This window comes from Saccopteryx bilineata, chromosome 7 (assembly GCF_036850765.1).
Source record: "Saccopteryx bilineata isolate mSacBil1 chromosome 7, mSacBil1_pri_phased_curated, whole genome shotgun sequence".
Taxonomy (NCBI): domain Eukaryota; kingdom Metazoa; phylum Chordata; class Mammalia; order Chiroptera; family Emballonuridae; genus Saccopteryx; species Saccopteryx bilineata.
Genome location: NC_089496.1, coordinates 13,365,051 through 13,386,004, shown reverse-complemented (window position 1 = coordinate 13,386,004; position 20,954 = coordinate 13,365,051). Strand labels below are relative to the sequence as shown.

General features: G+C 41.0%; 1 protein-coding gene across 4 annotated transcripts in view; it reads left to right on the top strand.

The window, feature by feature from the left end:
• The window catches only part of CCDC146 (coiled-coil domain containing 146), a 198,095-nt gene that overhangs the window by 167,535 nt on the left and 9,606 nt on the right, over window positions 1-20,954 (top strand). For 3 of the 4 annotated variants that reach the window (XM_066238450.1, XM_066238451.1, XM_066238449.1), the window contains 7 exons: window positions 4,465-4,560; window positions 5,540-5,710; window positions 8,392-8,480; window positions 8,577-8,741; window positions 10,441-10,665; window positions 13,542-13,770; window positions 17,664-17,792. In XM_066238450.1, coding sequence (XP_066094547.1) covers window positions 4,465-4,560; window positions 5,540-5,710; window positions 8,392-8,480; window positions 8,577-8,741; window positions 10,441-10,665; window positions 13,542-13,770; window positions 17,664-17,792 — 1,104 coding nt within the window. The remainder of the gene's footprint in view (window positions 1-4,464; window positions 4,561-5,539; window positions 5,711-8,391; window positions 8,481-8,576; window positions 8,742-10,440; window positions 10,666-13,541; window positions 13,771-17,663; window positions 17,793-20,954) is intronic. The other variant, XM_066238452.1, reaches the window with a different exon arrangement.

Here is a 20,954-nt window from a genome sequence, read left to right as displayed (position 1 = left end):
GTGTACCCGGGGAGTAGTGCCGAGAACCAGCGCAACTCGTAATTGTCCAGGTCCCGAGTGAAAAGGGTGCAGAATGAAGAAATAAACTCAGAGAGAAAAAGGATGGGGTCGGGAGGTCTCTGCAATGCCTTTAGCTTGCAAGAGCTTACAAGAGTCAAGCAAAGCCCCCGGTCTGCTTTATTATATAGTGCAGAGCCATATGCAAATAAGGAAGTCTCTGATACAAAGTCACACACAACTGAGGCATAAACGGGAATCCTCGTAAGAGTGCACCACCCCTCACCATGCAACAGTCAAGGGCGTGGAGAAGAGTTTAGTCCTAAAAGGGTGTGGGGAAGAGCTTTTTCTTAAACTAAGTGCTAGGCCAGTGGTTCTCAAAGTGCTAGGCCAGTGGTTCTCAAAGTGTGCACCAGGGTGCACTGGTGCACCCTAGATTTTCAGGTGTGCCCCATGGTATTCCAGAGAAATATGTGCCTGTTGGAGACCAAAGACCAACAGGGTTTTTGGAGTTTAGATTTTTGGAAGACAGAGGTGTGGAGAATTGGCTGTAAGCTGACAGTCTGCCCAAACCCCACCTCACTTGCCTGATTAGGTTGCAAAAGGCTGTTAAGCTGTGGTGCTGGGTTGTTTACAGTCACTATCCCCCTTGTTCCCCGGAAAAACTGGAGGCAAATTTCTTCTATCCTTTGTTTGGTGTAAAGTTAAGATGATATGTATGGTGGGGGTTTTCTGCACTCATCACAATTTAGAGTAAAAAGAGAGGAATTCTTCAATGTATTGATGAGGAAATGAGAGTTTGCCTTTCAAATATATGCCCAAACATTGAAGAAATCGCTAGGACACATCAGGCTTATGTTTCTCATAAACACAAGAATGAAAAAACTTAACACATTCAGGCCAGGACCTGCCGAATTTACTAAATCTTACTAAGAATGTATCTATATATATAAAAAGATAACTTGTTTGTTGTTTTTTAATTTTTCAACCCCTCTTTTTTACAAATTCTAAAAATTATAACTCAAAAATGTAACATAAAAATGTTTTTAATGTCAAAATAAATTTAATTTTGTCATATTTATTTTATTTAATTGCCATAAAAGCATGTTTGGACTTTATATTTTTTCTTTAATATTTGACTTAATTATTATAACATTTCTCAGAAATTTGTATATAGTGCACCTACAATTATTTGTAGGATTTTAAATGCGCCCTGACTTCAAAAAGTTTGAGAACCACTAATTTATGGAGAATAGAAGAAAGCATCAGAGAAGTGGCTAGCTTGAGTTCAAAAAGGAATACATTGTATTGCATTGTTATTTGTAATTCAAAACATGTAAATAACTAAATGTTTGAAGTCTGAAATCAGGGAAATTTGTCAAGAGCCTTCAGCTGATAGAGTAGCTGTTGCGCGTGCTCTCATCATATTGTCTGTGAAAGCCTGGAAGGCTCATCATATCTTCCAGTTAGTGTTCACGTACAGATCTGCCTACACCTGAAGGCAGGGCCTGTGGAGTGCTAGCTTCTGGCTCCTGCAGCGCAAACTCAGACCCGGTAGCCAGGACTCCTGTCGACTTTCTCTGAATTACCGTATTTCCCCATGTATATATAAGACGCTTCGGTGTATAAGACACATCTTAATTTGGGGGCCCAAAATTTGAAAATATTATATTACATAAAGTTATTGAATGCACGTTTTATTCACCATAAAATTCATACAACTGTTCATCACTGTCAAAACTCCCATCCATGAGCTTGTCCTCATCTGACTGATGATAAATCACTGTCTTCATATATTGCCTCGTCCTCAGTTCCATCTGTGGCACTTGGAATGCCACAACCACTGTATAAGACATACCCAGTTTTTAGATCCCAAAGTTTTGGGAAAAGGTACATCTTATACCTGGGGAATACAGTAACACCACTCTCCAGAAGGAGAAGTCAGATTCTCCCTCGCTGATGTCTTAAATCTTCTATTACTCCCTCCCTGATCATTCAAGTCTACGTGGGGTTTTCCCTTTCCGGACCTGGGATAGCAGTTATTTGCTGGTCAAAACCACAAATTTGGTATATTGTTCTGTGGATTTCATGAGAATCTACCTTATCTCCCTGAGTCCAATGTATGCTTCTCAACAGCTAGCTCTCTATGATGGAAGAGGCCCTGGAAAGCAGGACGTCCTTGGGCATCTGAGGGTAGAGAAGGTGCTACTGACAATGCACTGTTTTATGGATGCTAGGCCCCTAAAAACGCCCTTCAGCTAGTTTAAAAGAGTAGCATGAACTTTGGAAGGATCCTTGTTAGATGACCTTCAAATCACTAAACAGTACAATCTTCCCTTCTTGGGAAAAATTTTAGCCAGTATTCTACCTTGGTGCCTAGAAGTGTGTGCTTTTTTACAGTAGAAGATAAATTACATCAGCCTGATGAGGCAATAGTGCAGCAGATAGAATGTTGACCTGAGACACTGAAGGACCCAGGTTTGAAACCCAAAGTCACCAGCTTGAGCACAGGCTAATCCGGCTTGAGCATAGGCACAGGATCTCTGGCTTGAGCAGGAGATCATAGACATGACCCCATGGTCACTAGTTTGAGCCCAAAAGTCACTGGCCTGAAGCCCAAGGTCTCTGGCTTGAGCCCAAGGTCACTGGCTTGAGCAAGGGGTCACTGGCTCAGCTGGAGCCCCCTCCCCATCCCAGTCAAAGCATGTATGAGAAAGCAATCAATGAACTACAAAAGAGCTGCAACAAGAAATTGATACTTTTCATCTCTCTCCCTTCCTGTCTGCCCCCTCTCCTTCCTCCTCTCTCTCTCAAAATATCAATAAAGATAAACTACATCAGATTGGAGTCATGAGCTTTTATTATAAAGGTCCAGCTCTACGCCAGCCCTATGTCAAGAACGCTGTCAGCCTCCCACATAATCTTCCTGTGTCCTTGGCTGGCATTTCCCCAGCAGCTGCCATGTGTCCACCTCCTCTTTCCTCTCTGCTCCATCATAAAGAATCTGACAAGCTCATTCCTGATAAGGCAACAAAGACTGGTGTAATGAATCGGTGCCTTCTCCCCAAAGGACTTTAAGAACAGAAACACAAACCAATACAGTAGAAATGTAATGGTGGCCTGACCAGGTGGTGGCGCAATAGATAGAGTGTCGAACTTGGACATAGAGGACCCAGGTTCGAAACCCTGAAGTCACCAGCTTTGAACGTGGGGTCATCCAGCTTGAGCATGGGGTCACAAGCTTCAATCCAACGTCACTGATTTGAGCAAGGGGGCACTTGTTTTGCTGAAGCCCCCTGGTCAAGACACATCTGAGAAAGCAATCAATGAACAACTAAGGAACCACAATGAAGAATTGATGCTTCTCATCTCTCTACCTTCCTGTTTGTCTGTTCCTATCTGTTCCTCTTTTTGTCTCTGTCACACACACACACACAAAAATGTAACAGTAGAATTTCTGGTATCAACAAAAATGGTGAAAGAGGCTTTTGTGTGTGTGTGTGTGTGTGTAAGAATTTTCCTGATACTCATCAAACTACTACATAGGAGTAGCCAACTATTCTCACTGTTATTAATAAATGCCTGACCTGTGGTGGCGCAGTGGATAGAGCTTCAACTTGGGATGCTGAAAACCCAGGTTCTAAACCCATGGTAACCAGCTTAAGCATGGGCTCATCCAACTTGAGTGCTGGCTCGCTAGCTTGAGTGCAGGGTCACCAGCTTGAGCACAGGATCATCAGTATGATCCCAGTGTCGCTGACTTGAGCAAAGGGTCACTGACTTGGCTGGAGCCCCCACCACCACCTGTCAAGGCACATATGAAAAGCAATCAATGAATAATTAAAATGCCACAACTACAAGTTGATACTTCTCATCTCTCTCCCTTCCTGTCTGCCTATCTATCTCTGAAGACAAAAATAAATAAATAAAATAAATAGGTCCTGTTTCTTCTGTAATTTCTAGGATTTAATAAATGAATTAACACTTTATAAGCATAATAATATCATTTGAATATACAATGTTATGATCATGGGACTAAGTCAACCACTTGGATTTGTACCTACACCATTGAGGCAGGTTGCCTGAGGGTCTTTTTCCTCCTTTTCCTCATCTGTACAATTGGAGATAGTAATGTTAGCTACTTCATGGAGTTATTGTGAGGATTCGATGAGATCATATATATAAACACTTATAACTTTGTGTGACACATAATTAATGCTTTATAAATGTTAGCAGCGATTATTAGTAAGTTTATTCATTTCCGAATAAATAAAAAATGGCATATTTGCAGCTAGTGAATGACAGACTTTTGGCAGATGTTTATATTGTAGTTTTCCATGACTTTATAAAGAATAAGAATCATAATTTGCCCACCATTTTCAAAAGGTCCATGATAGTATTCACTACATGACTTTGAAGATTTCTCTCTTATATAAATGCCTGTTTTAAATTTATTTTGACTTCCAGATTGATGCTGTCCCTAAAGACGATTCTGTATTATCTGAGAGGAGGAGGGAGCTCCAGAAGGAAGTTGAAATGGCTAAAAGAAATTTGACCCAACAGGTTAATATCACCTCTCATTTAAGTTTCCATCTAAGAATAATTAATATGAAGATGTTGGGTTTTTACAGTCAGTGCTCCATGAAACCTCATCAACAGCAGAGGCAACAGAGGTTATGACCCTACTTCACATGGGTCTGTTTCCTCAGCTCAGCATTTACTCCATCGTGCATTACATTTTGGGGGAAACAAATACTTGAAGCAGCAAAAATTATACAAATTCATGAGATTTTTTAAATAAAAGGGCTATTGATTATACTTTTTAAAATAAATAAGCTTGACCAGGCAGTGGCACAGTGGGTAGAATGCTGAACTAGGATGCAGAGGACCCAGGTTTGAAACCCCGAGGTTGCTGGCTTTAGCGCGGGCTCATCCAGCTTGATCGGGGGTGAGGGGTCACCAGCTTAAGTGCAGGGTCGCTGACTTGAGCCCAAAGTCGCTGGCTTGAGCAAGGGGTCACTCACTTTGCTGTAGCCCCCGCCCCACTGCAGTCAAGGCATGTACGAGAAAGCAATCAATGAACAACTAAGATGCTGCAATGAAGAATTGATGCTTCTCATCTCTCTACCTTCCTGCCTGCCTGTCTGTCCCTACCTGTCCCTCTCTCTGTCTCTCTGTTTCTCTCTCTCTAAATAAATAAATAAACAAAATATATTTTATTTCACCAATGTCTAATTTAAAATTTTTAAACTTTGTGTATTCAAGCCACTGTCAAAGTGTTTTAAAACATATTTGTAATGTCTTTTTCTTAAATGTACTTGAAAATATAAACTGAATAAAAAAAGTTCTGTCATGTTAAACACATCATATTTGTACACTTTTATAAGATAAAAAAAATACTTGGAGCTAAGGCAGTAAAGTTACTTTGTTTTATGTTTTAATAAAAGAAATTTTGCATAGGAAGTAGAAAAATAGTCTAAGATAATGACCCTAGTGTTTTTTTCCAAAGAAATAAACCATAATATGTTGTGTTTTTCAAAAGAAAATCCTATCAGAAGCTGAGTCTAAGTTAGTAGAGCAGCAATTTGCAGAAGAAAACAGGCTTTTAAAGGACCAAGAAAACATTCGAGAGCTGGTATGCAGCCTTGTCCGAATAACTCATATAAGAATTGATGAGAAGGAGCAAAAATGTAAGGATTTCCTGAAAGCTCAGGTAACCGCATTTTTGTAACTGTCCATAAATTACTGCAAGAGTTTAAGGTAGCCTCATTTTAACACCAATGTTCATTAGAAAGCTGTAATTGTTAAGTTTTCTTTAAATTCCAGTGATGAGGCCCTGGCCAGTTGGCTTAGTGTTAAAGCGTCGGCCCAGTGTATAGATGCTCCAGGTTCAATTCCCAGTCAGGGCACACAGGAGAAGCATCCATCTACTTCTCCACCCCTCTCACTCCCCCTTCTCTCTCTCTCTCTCTCTCTCTCTCTCTCTCTCTCTCTCTCTCTCTCTCTTTGTCTCTCTTGCAGCCATGGTCCGAGGTCTAAATGGTTCAAGCAAGATGTTCCTGGGCGTTGAGAATGGCTCCATGGCCTCGCCTCAGGCACTAAAATAGCTCGCTTGCTGAGCAACAGAGCAGTGGCCCCAGATGGGCAGAACATTGCCCCTGTAAGGGGCTTGCTGGGTGGATCCTGGTCGGGACACATGCAGGAGTCTGTCACTCTGCTCCCCCCACTCTACCTCTCGCTTAATAATAATAATAATAATAATAATAAATTCCAGTGATGATACAATTTCCCAAAGCAAGACTAATCATGCCTGATTCCATTAGCAGTAGTCAACAACCTAAAACAAGAAGGACCTAGATCACAATGATTGGAGCATTTGAACAGATGACCACCAGTAAGAATAAGGTGGTAGACACAACCAAAAGCTGCACAAGCCACAAACATCTCACACCCGGTTGTGATTTGCCTAGGAACAAGAGCAGTAGCAGCACTAGACCACTCTCCCTCCCAGGTTCATCAAGCCATCATCACTTAAACTTAAGGCTAGGACACCCTTAGTTACTGCTTCACCCGGTGACTTTCCTGGGCTCCCAACAAAGTACCAGAGCTGATCCAGTGCAGCATCCCCAAACCAAAACAATAAAACCAATAGCAAAAACAACCCTCTCTCATGCTAGCTGAGACTCTATTAGAGCCACTTATTCCACTTAAGAATTATGTCCTTAAGAGGTTCCCAGTTAAAATGAATATGACATGACATACTACTAAACTAGAAACCTGAATTTACCATGTGGCCCAGATGTTGGCTGTTTCTAAGTGCAACCTTTGTTCTAATTCTGAGCAAGTATTTACACAGAGTAGCATTTCTTATTGTTCCCCAGGAAGGACTGACATCAAAGCATTAGTGAGCAATGAGGTTAAACACAGATTTCGCAGAGAAGACTGAGAGAAGATCTACACCACACAAGTCACAGCAAACTCTTCAAATTTCCCATTCTCTGTTAATTTATTCCACCTCAGAGTACTTGAGAAACTAAAAGATGTCGAGTAGGGTTGACCTACTGGCATTCACAAGGTAGCTGGGTGTCGAAGAATAAAGAAAGGCAAGGCAGTGGCGGGAGGGAGGGAGGAAGAGGCAGCTTGAGAGAACAGGTGGCTGAGGGCGGGCAGCTGGGGGGGCAGGAGCAAAGCAGGAAAGGAGGGAACAGAGGGATACTGTTACAAGGAGCAGTGATGCTTTATGAATTAGACAATTTTTAAATTAATCTCAAAAACTGATACATGTCATCTATGTATCAAAACAAACCTCATTATTAAATGAGCTTATTCTTTTTAAAAGCATACAATTCTTTCTTTTGACATAGGGAAGTCAAGAAAGGAAAGATTGTTTTCCTTAAGTGTTATTAACATTGGGAATAAGTCTGTTAAACATTAGCTGTAATAGACTGTAATTTTTGTAAGACAGCAGTCAATCTCATTTTTTTATTTCACATGTTATCTACATCCCTAAAAAAAGACAGAAGGTAAAGGGGAAAGTAGTGTTGCTATCATCCCCAGATGGAAACGATAATACTAAATTTATAGCTATTTTATTCTTCACACATAGAGTTACTTAAATAATGCTGTTTCTTCATGACTCCTCACTGAGAACAACATAAAACTGCCATGTCAGTCTTGGCACTGATGCTGAATTTCTGTTTAATTGCGCATGCCAATGGGCTTTGCTCCCTGCGCCTCGACAGGAGGCAGACAGAGGTCTTCCTCTGCTTTCCATCAGCAGACGCTTCATCTCTGAATGTTTCTTACCCTCGATGAAGGCCGCAGTATCTTCACATTCAAAGAACATAGCTACTATATTTAGGTTTGGTATAGTTTAGGATTTTAGAAATATAAGTGCTATCTTAAAATATTCATGGGTAATCTATAACATCTTATGGCTGATCTCAGTATGGTGCTTTATTGTGTGGGAAACACACTCAATGTACAAAAAAATGGAAAAGTGCTTTAAAATCATGGCTTGTGTCTCACAAAACACCACAGAGGAGTCGTAAATAACATTTATCAACAACTTCCTACAAACCCTCCCTCATACATGTTGCACAACCTTTCACTCACCCAGCCCACCCCTAGGCTCCCTCTAAAGTTCCCCGCACTTCTCAAACCCTGCCATACAGGCTCTTCCCTCTTCCTCCTCTCTCTTTCTTTCATTCCCTTAATTAGCCCTCTGTCCTAGCTAGCATGGTTTGGCTCAGCTGGATAGGCAATTTTCAGATCTCCCCAGATCTGCACTCAAGATCTTTCTTAATGAGATACAGTGAGGCTGGGAATATTCATGTATTGGTGGTTGTGGGCTTTATTATTATTATTATTTCACACATAATTGTTATATTTCAGCAAAGATATGCAAACATTGTGAAGGAGATCAAAGCAAAGAATCTGGAAATCAAGGTATACAAGAAGAAACAGCGTGAAATTCATCGGAGGTAAAAGAATTATGTGATGATTTATCTAGTTGGGGGTGGGAGGGAAGAAAACAGATCCTAATTTCACAAGTCTCAACAACACATGTATTTTCACAGACTCAGAGAATTTGCTAAACTGTATGACACTGTTCGAAATGAAAGAAACAAATTGGTTAATTTACTTCACAAAGCTCATCAGCAAGTAAATGAAATAAAAGAAAGGCATAAAATGTCATTAAATGAACTGGAAATTTTAAGAAATAGTGCAGTTACTCAAGAGAGGTAAGTGTTATAATAACTATTGTCCTTTCAAAGTCTTCTCTGATTTACTGGCCTCTGAAACACATACTCTGGGATGGAAAGGCAGAAAACCGTGGCTGTGACAAAGCTACAGAAGCCCTCCCTCTAACTGACTCCACAGCTGACAATCTAAGCACCTGCATGTGATTCCTTACGCTTCTACTGTTTGGAAGGCATCTATTTTTAAGTGAATAAGAAACTATAATATATAACTATGCTTACTATGTTTATTTTCATTTATCCAATTAGAAAAAAGCACTCATTTAATAATTTGCAATTAAAGTTAGAAGACAATCAAATGCTTATTAGCCAGCATTCACTGGTTGTAGATTTGAAGCCTCTAATGCATTGGTGAGGGGCATATAGTGGTTAAAAGAAGGGGCTTTCTAGATTCAAACCCCGGCTCTGCTATTAGTAGCTGTATGACCTTGGGCAAAATACCCTTTTTCTCTGGCCTCATTTTCCTTAACCATAAAAATTGTCCTTGTTGTATAGGACTTTGTAACAAGGTAAACCATGTAAAAATACTCAGAAGTATCTGGCAAATAGTTTTTTTTTAATTTATTTAATTTATTGCCATGTGCCAAGAACTGTTTGACTCTCATTTATATTTAGTCCCTGATTAATGAGTCTATATAACCTCCCATTTCCTTTTATAAAAATATTACAAAATGGGCCCTGTGTGGGTACTGGAGCAGTGGGGGTAGAAAGGAAGGGACATGTATAAAAAGGAAACTCTAATTTACTAACCAGGTTCTAATCTTACATGAAAGTAAAATATCATTTATAGAAGCCAAGAATTCATTCAGCATTTATTGTGATGCTTTGTTGAGTCAGGCACCACCTTAGGTCCAATGCACATTATCAGATATAACCATATCTGTCTGCCCTTAAGAGAGCACTGTCTCGCAGTAAATGAATTACTATAGTCTCTGGTTTTGATAAAGAGGACCAGGAGAGTCTTGAGGTACAAAAGAAAGATGTCCTAATCTGGATGGAGGGGCAGTTTGAGACCTCGGGAAATTACAAAAATTCCTGAAGAGTATCATATCATGAATATCATCATTACTACTACTATCATTGTGTGTGTGTGTGTGTGTGTGTGTGTGTGTGTGTGTGTGTGTCAGAGACAGAGAGAGGGACAGACAGACAGGAAGGGAGAGATGAGAAGCATCAATTTTTCTTTGTGGCTCTTTGTTGCAGCTCCTTAGTTGTTCAAGGATTCCTTTCTCATCTGTGAGTTGACAGGGGGCTACAGCAGAGCGAGTGACCCCTTGCTCCAGCCAGTGACCTTGGGCTCAAGTCAGTGAACTTGGGCTTCAAGCCAGTGACCTTTGGGCTCAAGCCAGCGACTATGGGCTCAAGCCAACAACCATGGGCTCATGTCTATGATCTCAAACTCAAGCCAATGACCCTGCACACAAGCTGGTGAGCCCATGCTCAAGCCAGATGAGCCCATGCTCAAGCAGGCAACCTTGGGGTTTCGAACCAGGGTCCTCTACATCCCAGTCTGATGCTCTATCCACTGCGCCACTGCCTGGTCAGGCATACTACTATCATTATTTTAAGGGACATACTAAAGCAAGAGCTACTTTGATACTGTTTGTGTTTTGAAGTCTTCATTGTTTTTAAAGAAACTTAAAAAAATTATAATTGTATCCATTTCCCACTATTTTTAAAGAAAGCTACAAAATTCTATGCTGAAACATGCCAACAATGTTACCATCAGAGAAAGCATGCAAAATGATGTGTGCAAAATTGTAGCAAAACTTCAGGAAATGAAAGAGAAGAAGGAAGCACAGTTAAATAACATTGACAGACTTGCCCATATGATCACTGTGATTGAAGAGGAGATGGTGAAACTTCGCAAAAAATACGAACGAGCTGTTCAGGCTAGAAATGAAAGGTAAAAATCAGGAACCTACTATAAGGACAAAGCATCTAGAGATCCTGTTCAGAAATCTTTCCCTTTTTTCTATCTGGACTTGACAGTAGGTAGTGAGGGACATTTGACATTCAGGTTTTATTTGTTTTGGAGGGAAGGTGTTAGCTCAGTGGTTCTCAAAGTGTGCGCCAGGGTGCACTGGTGCACCCTAGATTTCCAGGTGCGCCCTATGGTATTCCAGAGAAATATGTGCCTGTTGGGGACCAAAAAACAAACAAGGTTTTCGGAGTTTAGATATTTGGGGACAGGTGTAGAGAATTGGCTGTAAGCTGACAATCTGCCCAAACCCCACCTCACTTGCCTGATTAGGTTGCAAAAGGCTGTTAAGCTGTGGTGCTGGGTTGTTTACAGTCACTACCCCCCATGTTCCCCAGAAAGACTGGAGGCAAGTTTCTTCTATCCTTTGTTTGGTGTAAAGTTAAGATGATATGTATGGTGGGGGTTTTCTGCACTCATCACAATTTAGAGTAAAAAGAGAGGAATTCTTCAATGTATTGATGAGGAAATGAGAGTTTGCCTTTCAAATACATGCCCAAACATTGAAGAAATTGCTAGGACACATCAGGATCATGTTTCTCATAAACACAAGAATGAAAAAACTTAACACATTCAAGCTGGGACCTGCCAAATTTACTAAATCTTACTAAGAATGTATCTATATATATGAAAAGATAACTTTTTTGTCATTTTTTTATTTTTAACCCCTCTTTTTTCTAATTCTAAAATACATAACTCAAAAAATATAACATAAAAATGTTTTTTAATGTCAGAATAAATTTAATTTTGTCATATTTATTTTGTTTAATTGCCATAAAAGCACACTTGGACTTTATATTTTTTCTTTAATATTTGACCTAATTATTATAACATATTTCTCAGAAATTTGTATATATAGTGTGCCTACAATTATTTGTAGGATTTTAAATGCACCCCAACTTCAGAAAGTTTGAGAACCACTGGGTTAGCTGTATGTTTTGCCTAAAAATAAGAATCTCTTTTCTGATAAGAGATAGGCAAGAGTAGAATTTGGGAAGTTGCTTACTTGAAAATCAAAGTCCTTTCCCAGATACCAATTAGGATGCCTCTGATACCGTCAAATCCTTCCAGTCAAACGGACATAGATAAGTCTTCGGATGGTGCATCGATGACTGTGACGGGTCTGCTCATCATGATGTTTATTCAGCCTTTCTCCCAGTTTTTCTCTGGGACCTTTAGGCGAGCAGTGCTTCTTCCAGGCTGCAATTACGCATGACTCAATTACTACTTTAGCAGTTTTCCCAAGTTTCTTGTACCCTGGAGAAATCTGGCATGTGCGATTACAGATCCCTCTAGTAATTACACCTGGGACCAGACTGTTTCTCATCAACCCTTAGCTGTGTCCGGGTAAGTGCTGGCCCTTGAAAGTACAAAGAGGTGGTAAGGCACTGCTCCTGCTTTCTATTCTTGTGTGTGTGTGTGTGTGTGTGTGTGTGTGTGTGTGTGTGTGTGTTTCCGAAGTGAGAAGCAGCGGGGAGGCAGACAGACTCCCGCATGCACTCGACCAGGATCCACCCGGCATGCCCACCAGGGGGTGATGCTCTGTCCATCTGGGGCATTGCTCCACTGCAATTAGAGCCATTCTAGTGCCTGAGGCGGAGGCCATGGAGCCATCCTCAGCCCCCGGGCCAACTTTGCTCCAGTGGAGCTTTGGCTGTGAGAGGGGAAGAAAGAGATAGAGAGAAAGGAGAGGGGGAAGGGTGGAGAAGCAGATGGGTGCTTCTCCTGTGTGCCCTGGCTGAAAATCGAATCCAGGACTTCCACTTGCCGCTTGGGCGCTCTACCGCTGAGCCAGCTGGCCAGGGTCCTGCTTTCTATTCTTAAGAGATATGAGATCATGAGAGGAACCAATAAATGGCAAATGAGAGAAAATATAGTTAAGATTAACCAAATACAATTACATGAACACATGTTTTGAGAAGAGAGAAGTAATTAAAGATGAACTCTGGGATAATGGATATGCAAGGTGTGTGGGAAGAATTTCAGGGTAGTGAAGAATACCATTTGTTCAGAGTGCTGGCAGGTGTTTTTGCTGGGGGAAGAGTCTTCTTATTTGGCTCCTGGTACAAACCAAGCAGTGTACTCCCAGGCCCTGGCAAACCACTGGGGCTGGAATTAGAAGTTTCTTACTTTGTTTCTTCCCTATATTCTCCTCCTAAGAAGGAGTCTTTCCCCTGGTGTTATTATAAATGACAGAATTTTGCCTCTTTATTAGGAAATATGCATCAGAAATAGTCAACTTTAAAAGAACCTAATAGGCTTGCAAGTTGACATAGAACAGAATCATTGCAGAAATGCATTCGTTGGCCCTCTGCCTGGGTACCTCTGGGCAGAGCTTAGTTGGCAAGCCTGGTCCAAGAAAAGGGTCTGCAGAAAATTAGACTATGGGATCCCTTTGGTCACGCATGGGGAATGACATTCTTTCCCACCCTAGGAAGTCTTGGGTGTTTGCAGAGATGTGGTGCTGGCCAACCACATGGCCAGTTCAGAGTCCAGGCCCTAAACGACCATCCTTCCATCCCCCAACCACATGGCCAGTTCAGAGTCCAGGCCCTAAACGACCATCCTTCCATCCCCCAACCACATGGCCAGTTCAGAGTCCAGACCCTAAACGACCATCCTTCCATCCCCCAAACTTCAAAGTGTGAATTTAACTAGAAAGCCACAGGTGAATATCCACTGTCATGCAGAATTACGTAATGTTGATATGTATTTTGCACCCAAATCCAGAGAGAACCACAATAGCTAATAAAACTATGGCCTCAATTTCCCTTTCCGTCTGCCTCTCAATTTGACTGCAGTGGCGTTCAGCTGATGGAGCGGGAAAAAGAAGTGCGCATTTTTAATGAAAAAATAAATATCCAAGAGAAGATGAAACTAAATGCAGAAATTGAAATCCATGTCCTGGACGAAAAAATCCGATTCCTGAAACTGAAGATTGCAGAGAAGCAAAGGCAGATTCACGTGACCCAGAAATTACTGCCAGCCAAGAAGTCGCTGGATGCTGACCTGGCAGTGCTGCAGATTCAGGTGGGAAAGCGTCCCTGCGACACTTCCTGGGACCATTGCTTTCTTCCCCTCTCCACGATTGGTTTGTAGATCATATATTTTCTTACATGTCAATCAAGCCATGCTGCTCCTGGGACTTGTAAGGACCCATGAGTTACAAGGCTCGTTTCAAAATGCCAGGACGCTGGTGCAGGAACTCTGCGCTCCGGCCCAGGGCTGCGGCGTCCTTCCCACCACGCGCGTTCTGCGCTGCTGGACACACAGCCTCCGAGTCAGCCCTAGCCTAACCTAAGTAATTTCACTACCGCCCGCATAATTATGTTTTCAATTCCTGCTGGAAAGGTCTAGCTTTCTTACTGTCAGTGCTCTTGCACCCTGGAGACAAGACTGTTGTTTGTCATTAATTGGCAATCAGGTGCCATCACACTTCTTGCTGACCCCTGTGGTTTCCCTGAAATACAACCCAGTTCCTGACCTGGCCTTTTCAGAAGTGTACTAAAGCTAAAAACACTCAATATAAAATGTCAATAAAAGAAAAAAAAATAAAGCTACTTTCTTCACATGTCATAATTGCATTTTTCTTAATTACAAATATAAGAAAAAATTAAACTAAAAAAATTGTAGCTTAAACATTTTTCCATTAACTCAATGTAGGAATAAATTTTAACCTATAACAAATTTTCTAAAATGTCAGGTTTGCTTTCAGATTTTTGTCCTGATTATAAAATTAAGGCATGTTCAGTTAATAAAGTTTTGATAAAATACAAAGTTTTTAAAGAAGAAAATAAAAATGTATCCCTAATATCCTTCTAGTCTTTCTCTAGGTGTACAAGTAAATGGTTTCCATTAGCTCCTGTTGTAAACACGATTTTGGGTCCTGCCTTTTTTATTTTTTTTAATTAGAAAGATTCTTTTTTTAAAAATTTATTGTGTTTACATAGATTCTAGTGTCTCCCCGAATGCATCCCCCTCCCCCGTGTCCCCCTCAACATCCCCTTGTCCTCCTCCCAACAGCTCCCTCCCCCTTCCCTTCAGGTTTAATTCTGTTCCTCAGTTCACATTGTTCATTGGATTCCTCAAATGAGGGAGGTCATATGCTATTTTTCTTTCTCTACCTGGCTTATTTCACTCAACATAATAGTTTCCAGGTCCATCCATGTATTATGGGGCCATGAGAAAGAAGGGTCCTAGCTTTATAATGTAATCATGTCACGGGCAGCCACAGATCCTGCAGCGGCTGCGCGCTGTGCCTGGTCACCTCTGCGCCATGTCACTGCAGGCCCGAGGCTGCTCCTCCTTCAGCCTGCATCTCACACGAGCATTCATGCGAGCCCTTTGTCTGTGGGCCGACTTTCTTGAATATCTGGGGCAACCCTCTCTGTGAGAGGGTATGGTGCAGAAATGCAAAGAACTTCAAGTTAAATATCAGATAGCATGCTCTTTCTTCAAATCCATAGGGCCGCCCCACCCCCGAAACCGTCGCTGCACGCATTACCCCGTGTAGCATCCTAGCCTAGCTCCATTTCACGACTGTCTGGCCACGTTTCATCCCCATCTCCCCTCCACGCTTCACCACCCCAGATTGTCCCCCAAACACTTCAAACTTATCCCACTCCATTTTACAGAATAATTTGGCTCTCCTAAGCGCCTTCCCAGAACATAGTTTCAGGTCCATCTTTGCCCAAACTAACTTATCAAGATGCCCAGCTGAACAAAAGAATGAAATTCAATCAAGTCCACAACCGAAAAATTCACTCTCTACTTTGTAAGCATTTTATTTGTGATACAAGTTAATACTTCTATTCAATGGATAAAATTGTTTTAAAAATATATATAGTTGGCATTTCATTATATAAAATCAGTTATCCAGTTTGAAACATAAATTCAGTTTACCCAACAGGAAATATTATGCTTTTAATGTTAGTATGTGCTGCCCGTGTGAATGGTACTGTTCTGACTGCGTATGGAGTGAGACATGGGTTGTGCTGTATCAGTTACCTGTTCTATTAGAGTTAGTAGTTCTAAGATTAAGAACAAACGAATAGAAAGTTTCCCATTAGTCTTCACACTTCACGTAATTATTTAATTATCTACATGGCACTAATTACATGGGCCCTTTGGAAGACTTGGTATGAACTTTCGAGCCCCAGATGCACTATTTTTGTGCCGTACCTTACAGGCTGGATCCTGACCATGGCTTGTTCTTTATTAAAGATGGTTGTGTTTTGTGTTTTTCTTTTTCAGTCTTTGGATTTTTGCATCATTTTGGGAATTCTCTTAAGGTTTGCATTTTTTCAGTTCTTTGAAATAGTTTTTAATCATGAGCCATATTTTCCTGGTGCATGTAATAAGAAGTTCCTTTTTAGGGATCTTGGAAGTCACATGAACTGTTGTAGCATACAAGAACAGCATTTTATATAGAAAAAGTGAATGGTTTTTCCTCAAAGGCCCATGGGAAATAAGATCAATCGAACTACTACTGGATAAGCAAGCACCATATTTTTGCTTCCTATCTTATTTCCTAATTAACAGAAGGAAGTATTGCATTGTTAATAACTAATACTACAAATGCTTAATTATACATAGATATATATTTTAACTCCATATTGTGGGCATGGCAGAAAGAGAAGGAAAAGAAAAATATTAAATTATTTATGTCACCATTTAAAATTATTTTTGTCAGGAGTGGGATGATCAATTTAAAAATGTTAAACTCTGCCCGCAGCACCCTTGACATGTTGTAAAGTTCTTTATATTATCTTCTTTTAAATTTTGTTTTTTTAATTTTAGTGAGAGGAGGGGAAGCAGAGAGACAGACTCCGCATGCGCCCAACCGGGATCCACCAGGCATGCCCACCAGGGGGCGATGTTCTGCCCATCAGGGGCCATTGCTCCATTGTTCAGCAACCAGAGCCATTTTTTAGCATCTGAGACAGAAGCCACAGAGCCATCCTCAGTGCCTGAGGCCAACTTGCTTGAACCAATCGGGAGGGGAAGAGAGACAGAGAGAGACAGAGAAAGGGAAGGGGGAGGGGAGGAGAAGCAGATGGTCGCTTCTCCTGTGTGCCCTGACCAGAATTGAACTGAGGACATCTCTTCACTGGGCGACGCTCTACCACTGAGCCAACGGTCAGGGCTTATATTATCTTGTTTAGTGGATCAACACCATGAGATGGGGCCTTATCTTCCACTTTGACAGTTGAGAAAACTATAGTGTAGAGAAGATAAATAAATGCTTGCCCTGATGGTATGCAGGTTTTCAGTACAAAAGCTAAAACTAATATAAAACAAAAACTCAGCCGTCACTTCTACTTAGGAGTGGCCATATTGCTTCCTCCACCTCTAAAGCCTCATTAATTCAATAAATATAGTTGACATATGACATTATATTGGGTTTTTAGTAAAAAAATATATAAACAGTTCAGTCTATTCCTCACAAACTGTACATCATGCTGAACTAGTAATTAAGAACTTCAACTTCATTCTTCTTTGAGAAGCCATTAAACCTATTGCCAGCAAAGGGTGTTACACTGGAGTGGATATTCTCTACTTGTGTGTTGTCTACTCTGACCTCTGTAATGACCTGCAATAACGATGTCAAGTCCGTACAGTCTGACTCTGCAACCGCACAGCCTCCCATGAGTATAACATGAAATGGGAAGCAACAAAGGACTGGTTGTAAAACCAGCTATTCTTTGATGACTCAGAGTCACTGCCTTCCTTGTGGGGTCAGTTACAGACATCATGCATATGGTGTCATGGTGAGCAAAGCACTGTTTAACCTCAAGTCCACACTGACTGGGTTTTAAGTATGGCCCTACTGAAACACACTAAAAGATGCTGGGCTAAGTGATTTCAAGATTTATGAGCAACAGCGTTGGTTTTAAAGTTAATGCATCTTTCTTGTTCAATAGTTTTCACAGTGTACAGACAGAATAAGAGACCTGGAGAAACAGTTTGTAAATCCTGAGGGTAAGAACAGAACCCGCTTCCTTCCAGGAAAAGATATGACTAAAGAAGAAATGACCAAAAAATTAGATTCGGTAAATATTCTTACTTTAAAAAAAATTTTTTTATTCATTAAATTTATTGGCATGACATTGGTTAATAAAATTATGTAGGTTTTGTGTGTATAATTCTATAACACATCATCTGTATCTTGTATTGTATTGTGTGCTCACCACCCCAAGTCAAGCCTCCTTGCATCACCACCTATCCCTTCTTTACCTCTCTTACCTCCTGCCACTCTCCTTTTCTTCTGTGAGTCACTATATTCTTATCTGTGTCTATGAGCTGGGTTTTTGTGTTGTTGTTTTTTTTTGTATTTTTCTGAAGCTGGAAACCGGGAGGCAGTCAGACAGACTCCCGCATGTGCCCGACTGGGATCCACCCAGCACGCCCACCAGGGGGCGATGCTCTGCCCATTCGGGGCATCGCTCTGTTGCGACCAGAGCCACTCTAGCGCCTGAGGCAGAGGCCACAGAGCCATCCTCAGTGCCCGGGCCATCTTTGCTCCAATGGAGCCTCGGCTGCAGGAGGGGAAGAGAGAGACAGAGAGGAAGGAGAGGGGGAGGGGTGGAGAAGCAGATGGGCGCTTCTCCTGTGTGCCCTGGCCGGGAATCAAACCCAGGACTTCCGCATGCCAGGCTGACGTTCTACCACTGAGCCAACCAGCCAGGGTTTCTTCACCTTTTTCAACTGACCCTCAAGCACACTCCTCTCTGCAGCTGTTAGTTTGTTCTCTGTATCTATGAGTCTGTTTCTATTTTGTTTATTTTGTTCATTAGAGTCCACATATAAGTGAAATCATATGGTACTTGTCTTTCTCCACTGGCTTATTTCATCTAGCACAGTGGTCCCCAACCTTTTTTGGGCCACGGACCAGTTTAATGTCAGAAAATATTTCCATGGACCGGCCTTTAGGGTGGGACGGATAAATGTATCACGTGACCAAGACAAGCATCAAGAGTGAGTCTTAGGTGGATGTAACAGAGGGAGTCTGGTCATTTTTAAAAAATAAAACATCGTTCAGACTTACATATAAATAAAATGGAAATAATGTAAGTTATTTATTCTTTCTCTGTGGACTGGTACCAAATGGCGCATGGACCGGTACCAGTCCGTGGCCCGGGGGTTGGGGATCACGGATCTAGCATAATACTCTCCAGGTCTATCCATGCAGTTGCAAAGAGTAAGATTTTTCCTTTTTTTTTTTTTTTTTATGGCGGAGTAATAGTCCATTGTGTAAATGTATCACGGCTTTTTTATTCACTTATTTACTTGGGCTTCTTCCAAATCTTGGCTATTGTAAATAACACTGCAATGAACATAGGGGTGCATATATTCTTTCGAATTAGTGTTTTTGGTTTCTTCAGATAAATTCCCAGAAGTGGAATTACTCGGTCATAAGGCAGTTCCATTTTTATGTATTTGAGGTAACTACCATGCTGCTTTCCACAGTGGTGGCACCAGTCTGCATTCCTACCAACAGTGCAGGAGGGTTCCCTTTTCTCCACGTCTTTATCAGCACTTGTTTTTTGTTGTTTTGAAGATAGACACTCTGACAGGTGTGAGGTGATTTCTCGTTGTGGTTTTAATTTCCATTTCTCTGATGATTAGTGACATTGAGTATCTTTTCATATGTCTATTGGCCATCTATGTGCCCTCCTTGGACTCCTTGGAGAAGTGACTATTCAAGTCCTTTGCCCATTTTTTAATTAGATTATTTGGGTTTTATTGGTTTTGTTTTATAAATTCTTTATAAAGTTTGGATATTAACTCTTTTTTTTTTGCATTTTTCCGAAGCTGGAAATGGGGAGGCAGTCAGACAGACTCCTGCATGCGCCCGACCGGGATCTACCCGGCATGCCCACCAGGGGGCGATGCTCAGAGCCATTCTAGCGCCTGAAGCAGAGGCCACAGAGCCATCCCCAGCACCCGGGTCATCTTTGCTCCAATGGAGCCTCAGCTGCGGGAGGGGAAGAGAGAGACAGAGAGGAAGGAGAGGGGGAGGGGTGGAGAAGCAGATGGGCGCTTCTCCTGTGTGCCCTGGCCGGGAATCAAACCCGGGACTCCTGCACACCAGGCCGACGCTCTACCACTGAGCCAGCCAGCCAGGGCTTGGATATTAACTCTTTATCAGATGTATCACTGGCACACATGTTCTCCCATTCAGTGGGCTGTCTTTTCATTTGTTGATGATTTCCTTTGCTATGTAAAAACTTTTTAGTTCGAGGTAGTCTGATTTATTTTTTCTTTTGTTTCCCTTGCCCGAGGAGCTATATCAGAAAAAATATTACTACAAAAAATATCTGAACTATTACTGCTTATGTTTTCTTCTAGGGTTTTATGGTTTTGATTTTAACATTTAAGTCTTTAATCCATTTTGAGTTTATATTTACATATGGTGTAGTTCTGCTCTCTTTTTTGGCCCCTATCTGTCCCCTATCCCAACACCATTCATAGAAGAAACTGTCTTTACCCCATTGTATCTTCTTTCCTCCTTTGTCAAATGTTAATTGACCATAAGACATGGGTTTATTTCTTGGCTCTCTATTCTGTTCCACTGATCTGTCTGTAATGCCAGCACCATGCTGTTTTGACTACTATGGTCTTGTAATATATTATAGTTTGATATCAGGTAGTATGATTCCTCCAATTTTGTTCTTTCTTAAGAAAGCTGTGGCTATTTGGGGGCTTTTGTGGTTTCATATATATTTTGGAATATTTATTCTAGTTCTGTGCAATATGCCATAGATATCTTCATAGAAATTGCATCTGGTCAAGGACTTTTGTTTGTTGGGAGTTTTTTGATTACTGCTTCAATTTAATTAGTTGTAATCTGTCTATTCTGATTTTCTGATTCTTCCTGAATTTTTAGAAGATTTTATGTTTCTAAGAATTTATTCATTTTGTCCAGGTTGTCCAATTTGTTGGCATATAGTTGTTCATATTACAATACTTTGCATTTCTTTGGTGAAAGTTGTTACTTCTCTTTCATTTCTGACTTTATTTATTTGGGTTCTCTATTTTTCTTTTCTTGTTGAATCTAGTCAAAGGTTTGTCGATCTTTTTTTATCTTTTTAAAGAACAAGCTCTTGGTTTCATTGATCTACTGTATTTTTTTAGGCTCTATTTCATTTATTTCTGTTCTAATCTTTATTACTTCCTTCCTTCTACTCACTTTGGGCTTTGTTTGTTGTTCT